Source organism: Calidris pugnax, unplaced genomic scaffold, assembly GCF_001431845.1.
Source record: "Calidris pugnax isolate Ruff unplaced genomic scaffold, ASM143184v1 scaffold120, whole genome shotgun sequence".
NCBI lineage: Eukaryota > Metazoa > Chordata > Aves > Charadriiformes > Scolopacidae > Calidris > Calidris pugnax.
This window is the reverse complement of record NW_015090867.1, coordinates 60,487-67,014: the sequence shown is the minus strand read 5'-3', so window position 1 is coordinate 67,014 and position 6,528 is coordinate 60,487. Positions and strand designations below refer to the sequence as shown.

General features: G+C 51.0%; 1 protein-coding gene across 1 annotated transcript in view; it reads left to right on the top strand.

Moving 5' to 3' along the window:
- The window catches only part of NCAPH (non-SMC condensin I complex subunit H), a 33,413-nt gene that overhangs the window by 4,673 nt on the left and 22,212 nt on the right, over positions 1 to 6,528 (top strand). Inside the window, exons 8-14 of the mRNA XM_014945465.1 lie at positions 681 to 772; positions 897 to 1,102; positions 1,963 to 2,111; positions 3,919 to 4,025; positions 5,079 to 5,201; positions 5,514 to 5,621; positions 6,270 to 6,431. Of these exons, the coding sequence (XP_014800951.1) occupies positions 681 to 772; positions 897 to 1,102; positions 1,963 to 2,111; positions 3,919 to 4,025; positions 5,079 to 5,201; positions 5,514 to 5,621; positions 6,270 to 6,431 (947 nt within the window). The remainder of the gene's footprint in view (positions 1 to 680; positions 773 to 896; positions 1,103 to 1,962; positions 2,112 to 3,918; positions 4,026 to 5,078; positions 5,202 to 5,513; positions 5,622 to 6,269; positions 6,432 to 6,528) is intronic.

Genomic DNA, 6,528 nt, shown 5'->3' with positions numbered 1-6,528 from the left:
GGTTGACGGTTGGACAAGATGATCTTTAAGGTCCCTTCCAACCTAGAAGATTCTGTGATTCTGTGATTCTCAGAGTGTTTTGAGCCTGTACTTACTACAGGTTCTGAAAGATTCCCAGCATTATGCCTGCTCTCGTTAGGATAGCAATTAAACTCTCCCTTTCTCCTGAGAAATCAGCCCAGCTGCTTTTGCAGTGTGTCCTGAGCCGCCCTACAGGGAAGAAGGGCTGCCTATATATGTGGCTTTAAGAATGATTTCATGCCTGGCACTTGTTTTAGCTGCTGGTTGCTTCATCCTATACCTAATCACCTCATCACTCTCTACAACTACTTGAAAGGACACTGTAGAGAGGTTGGTGCTGGTCTCTTCTCACAGGTAATTAACAATAGAACGAGAGGGAACGGCTTCAAGCTCCAACAGGGGAGGTTTAGATTGAACATTAGGAAGGAATTTTTCACCCAAAGAGTGGTCGGGCATTGGAACAGGCTGCCCAGGGAGGGGGTGGAGTCCCCATCCCTGGATGTGTTTAAGGGCCGTTTAGATGCAGTGCTGAGGGACATGGTGTAGGGGAGGACTTTGTAGAGTAGGGGAGATGGTTGGACTCGATGATCCCAAGGGTCTTTTCCAACCTCAACGATTCTATGATTCTAATGTCTCCCCTTTGCTCTCCTTCTCTCCAGTCCTGCTAGTGCAGTGCATTGAAAAACGCCCCATTTGCTCTTCTCTGGCCGGTTTCCAGTTTACAAAGTGGGATGCTGAATCCCACGACGAGGTATGTTCGTTAGCTCCATGCCGGGTGGGATACCTGAGCTCTGTTACTGCCTCCAAAGCCATCTCAGGACCCTGGGATGTTGCGTTGCAGGGTGGCTGATATCCAGCATTTTCTCCTCCTCCAGTCGGTGTCAGCCCTGCTGGATAAATTTAAGAAGAGCGACCAAGTGTTCGATATCAACGCGGAGATAGAGAGCGACGTGGAAGACTGTGCTCCCGCCCCACCAGATGATGACTTCAGTTCTGCCTCCCCCAGGAATGCAGCAGCAGACAAAATTGGGGAATTCACAGACAACCTCAACTCCTTTGGAACAGTCCACCAGAGCAAGAGGTAGGTAGTCACTGAAAATCTATAATGTTGCTTTGATGCAAGTGACAACTTCGGGCAGCTCTCTGGGGAATCTTTAATTCACTGTGTACATGTCTCCCATCTGGCTATAGCTTGCTTTCTCCTCAAGGTTTGGGTACATCCAGAAATGCATTACAGGAATATGATGATGAGGGGCCTGGAGCTTCTCTCTTATGAGGGAAGGCTGAGGGACTTGGGGCTTTTTAGTCTGGAGAAAAGAAGGCTATGGGGGGATCTGATCAACGCCTAAAAATACTTCAAGGGTGGGTGTCAGGAGGATGGGGCCAGTCTTTTTCCAGTGGTGCCCAGGGACAGGACAAGAGGAAATGGGCACAAACTTGAACATAAGAAGTTCCTTCTCAACATGAGGAGGAACTTCTTGACTTTGAGGGTGGCAGAGCCCTGGCAGAGGCTGCCCAGAGAGGTGGTGGAGTCTCCTTCTCTGGAGACATTCAAATTCCCCCTGGACACGTTCCTGTGGGACCTGCTCTGGCAGGGGGTTGGACTGGGTGATCTCCAGAGGTCCCTTCCAACCCCATATCATTCTGTGACTCTGTGAATATCACTACCCTCCTAGAAGACCTTTTCATACGGTCACGTTTCCCCAGAGCGATTTCTTCTCTGCTCCTCAGTACCCAGCTTGCCCTTTGGCAAATCCACCTCTCTTTTTACAGCAGCTTCACAAACTCCAGACAGTGCAATGCCCCCAGTTACTGTTCACTGATTAAACAGCAGCAGAGGGAGCAGGCTCTGTCCTTTCAGAGCTGACCTGGACATTGAGTGCCCTCTCCGGTGTGTGCCAAAGGAATGATTTCACCCAGCAGCGTGTGTGCTTTTTCCAGAACTGATGCGGATCCTTTCGGAGAGGGAGACATCGGGTCCATGTGCCTTCATCTCTCCATGAAACCAGGGGAATACTCCTACTTCAGTCCCCGAACGCTGTCCATGTGGGCTGGCCCTGACCACTGGCGTTTCAAACCCCGGCACAAACGTATGTATTTGGAGACAGCAGCTCACACACAACAAACCAAAGGGTGGCAGTCAACGGCTCAATGTCCAGGTGGAGGCCAGTTATGAGTGGTGTTCCTCAGGGGTGGGTATTGGGACCAGTACTATTGAACATCTTTGTTGGAGACATGGACAGTGGGATAGAGTGCACCCTCAGCAAGTTTGCTGATGACACCAAGCTCGGTGACGCAGTTGACACGCTGGAGGGAAGGGATGGCATCCAGAGGGACCTGGACAGGCTGGAGAGGTGGGCCCGTGCAAATTGCATGAGGTTCAACCAAGCCAAGTGCAGGGTCCTCCTGCACCTGGGACGTGGCAACCCCAGGCACAAATCCAGGTTGGGTGGAGATTGGCTGGAGAGCAGCCCTGAGGAGAAGGACTTGGGAGTGCTTATGGACAAGAAGCTCAACATGAGCCAGCAGTGTGTGCTGGCAGCCCAGAGAGTCCACTGTGTCCTGGGCTGCATCAGGAGAAGTGTGGCCAGCAGGTCCCAGGTCTCCAGCAGGTCTCGGGAGGTGATTCTGCCCCTCTACTCTGCACCCTGAGACCCCACCTGGAGCTCTGTGTCCAGCTTTGGAGTCCTCAACACAGAAAGGACATGGACCAGCTGGAACAGGTCCAGTGGAGGGCCACGAAGATGCTCAGAGGGATGGAGCACCTCTGCTATGGAGACAGGCTGAGGGAGCTGGGGTTGTTCAGCCTGGAGAAGAGAAGGCTCCGGGGAGACCTTATAGTGGCCTTTCAATATCTGGAGGGTGCCTAGAGAAGAGCTGGGGAGGGACTCTTTGACAGGAGGTGTAATGATAGGACAAGGGGAAACGGTTTTAAATTGGAAGAAAAAAGATTCAGATTAGATCTCAGGAAGAATTTTTTGACTCTGAGGGTGGTGAGACACTGGAACAGGTTGCCCAGGGAAGTTGTGGCTGCCCCATCCCTGGAGGGGTTCAAGGCCAGGCTGGATGGGGCCTTGAGCAACCTGGTCTGGTGGGAGGTGTCCCTGCCCAGGGCAGGGGGGTTGGAACTAGATGATCTTTGAGGTCCCTTCCAACCCAAACCATTCTATGATTCTATGAAACGCAGCTACTGCCAGCTCCTGCTCACCTTTGGAGGTGGGTGGCATCTGAGTCATAAAGCAGGGACAGTAAAGAAGGGGACAAGCCTGCGGGGCTCTTTTCTTACCAGCTGGGAAGCAGTGTGGAGTTCAGACAGCAGGAAAGCTCTCAGATCCTTTAATGTATTTATTCACTATTGTTTGGGTTTGTTAATGATGCTCAGCGTTGAGGGGGTGTCTCCCACCACAGCAATAGGTGACACTAGCACTAATACAGCCCCTGCTGTTGTTTCCCACCTTCTGGTAAAAACTGAAGATGAAATTACACTTTGCTTCTATAAAAAGATGCTGATCCCTTTAAAACACCAAGCTGAAAACAACACCTATTGCTTTCCCGTAACAAAGGGAAAACTCCTCGGAGGTGACATTTCTGCGTGGAGCTGCTCAGCGTTGAGGGGGTGTCTCCCACCACAGCAATAGGTGACACTAGCACTAATACAGCCCCTGCTGTTGTTTCCCACCTTCTGGTAAAAACTGAAGATGAAATTACACTTTGCTTCTATAAAAAGATGCTGATCCCTTTAAAACACCAAGCTGAAAACAACACCTATTGCTTTCCCGTAACAAAGGGAAAGCTCCTTGGAGGTGACGTTTCTGCGTGGAGCAGATGCTCAAATTAGGAGTGAGCTTGTTGTCCTTATCTGTCACAAAGCACTGACAGGCTCTTCCCTTTCTGCAGCAGATGCCGACTCTGAAAAAGAGACCAAGAAAAGGAACATAAAGAAGGCGTTTGAAGTGAACTTTGATGAGGATATTGACTTTGAGGCACATTTCCGTAAGACCAAGGCATGTGCTGAGTTTCTGCCTCTTTTTGCTTTCTCTTTTGCCAAATCACTGTGTCGTGGAGCTCTCTGCAAACGGCTCATCCCTTGCTCCTGTGAAACTGGCTCTGTAAACCCAACATCATGTGTGGTACTTGGTGGGGGGTCTTCTGCCTCCAGGTCACATTACAAATAGAGAGTTTTACCAACCTTGGGGTGGAGAATCAGGTTGGATTCTTCTGCCTCATACCCCGTCAGTCAGAGAGACCCTGCAGGTCCGGGTGTCCACACAGAACCCAGAATGCACTGACTTGACCACTGATGGATGAACTCCTCTTTGGAGGCATCTCAGAACTTGCGCCCTTTTAGACGAAGACCTGTGTTCAAAGCACATATTTATGGATTAATCTTCCGTAGCTCGTGTGTAATGGTATTTCTGGCATCCTGGCCTGTATCAGGAACAGTGTGGGGAGTAGGGCCCAAGAGGTGATTGTACTGGGCACTGGTGAGACCCCACCTCGAGTGCTGTGTCCAGTTTTGGGCCCCCTACCATAAAAAAGACCTTGAGGTGCTGGAGCGGGTCCAGAGAAGGGTGACAAAGATGGTGAGGGGTCTGGAGAGTAAGTCTGATGAGGAGAGGCTGAGGGAGCTGGGGTTATTCAGCCTGGAGAAGAGGAGGCTGAGGGGAGACCTTCTTGCTCTCTCCAACTCCCTGAAAGGAGGGTGTAGAGAGGTGGGGGTCGGTCTCTTCTCTCAAGTCACAGGCGACAGGACGAGAGGAAATGGCCTCGAGTTGCACCAGGGGAGGTTCAGGCTGGATATTAGGAAAAAATTTTTCACTGAAAGGGTTCTCAGCCCTTGGAATGGGCTGCCCAGGGAGGTGGTTGAGGCACCATCCCTGGAGGTGTTCAAAAGACGGGTTGATGTAGTGCTGGGAGGTCTGGTTTAGTGATGATGCTCCTTGTTTGTTGTGTGGGTGTCTATTTTTGTCAGTGAGGTTGACGGTTGGACAAGATGATCTTTAAGGTCCCTTCCAACCTAGAAGATTCTGTGATTCTGTGATTCTTCCCTTCCCCAGGCATCTGTAACTCTTGCCAAATCCATTCTTGAAAACGAGAACGTGAAGGGCACCACGCTTCCCGCAGACTTCAACTATGACCCTAGCAACATTCTCCAACTCTTCCTCAAACCAGCTGTGAAGGTAAGAGTCTTCTCTACAAGCCTGCTGGCAGTGATTCCACGCAGAAGAACCCTCCCCACCAAAATGCTTCGAGTCCTTTGGGATCTTCCTCAGGGCTGGAGATGGGCCAGGGTGGCTCTTGCTGGACTGACCCACTTGTGGATGCCGGAGAAGCTGTGCTTGACTAGGGGCTTGCTAGAGGGCTGGGGTGTGAGGAGGAGGAAGAGCCAGCAGGCTGGGAAAAGGGGAGGTGATGAAGGAACAAGGGGCAGGCATTGCTTGGGAAATTATTTAGAGTTTTTCTTTTCCTGCCCCCTGGTCTTGTCCCCGTAGCTCTGCAGGACACCTAAAACAAACAGCCCCTTGGATCACGAAGACGAGATCGGCGAGTACGATTACAACAACCCCAACGACACCTCCAATTTCTGCCCTGCGTTGCAGGTAACTGCAGCAAGGAGATTTCTTTCTGTGGCCTGTATTTGGTATGGGGTGGGAATAATTGAGGAAGAATCTGTGTCCAGAATCAATTACTAGGGAAAAGGAATTGGCGCTGCAGATTATGACAAAGCTGTAGGAGTCTTGCTCTGTCTCCTCACTCTGCCATCAACTAAACTTTGGTGTTTGCCAGTCAGTTTGCTGCAGAAATTCCATTCCAGCCTTTCCCATACACCTGTGCCCTAAAGCAGGAGTAAATGCCATTCCTCACCCCTGCAGTCCTCTCTGCACAATGAGGTTTGCTCCCAGCTGTTTGGAGCCCCCGTTGAAGTAGATTTCTTCTAAAGCTTCAGCTTTCTGCCAGTCCAGAAAGCATGTCTGTGACAAGTCTCAGCTGGTCCCACACTGGCAGGAGAGCCCTCAGCTCTTATTTTTCTGTGTAGAACAGTCTTTTGATATCCTGCACTCTACATCTCCCTTGGCTTTAGCCTTAGCTCAGCCCAAGGGCCGTGGGGAGAGGCTCAATAAGAACATGTCCCATAGGGAATGTGGGCAGGTACCTGAGACACAGGTGCTCTTATCTCAGTGCAGGACATCTCTAGCTCCTCTAAGATGTCCCTGGGTGGCCTCACTGCTGTGTCTCTTCTTGATCAGGCTGCAGACAGCGATGATGATAATGAACCCGTCCAATTCATGGGCCAGATGGGGGAGTTCAACCTGACTGCCCACCCTGAGGGGCCGGAGCTCAACAGGCTTGTCGGCAACGCCGATATCACGACGTACGGAGAACTGAACCTCATTGCGGAGCCCCAGAAGGTAAGGACTTGTGTTGTCTCTAAGCTGTGAACTCCTCAGTGGCCAGGTCTGGAGCAAAGCTTCTCTCTCAACACCTCAGGTGGTTATGAGTCCTGAG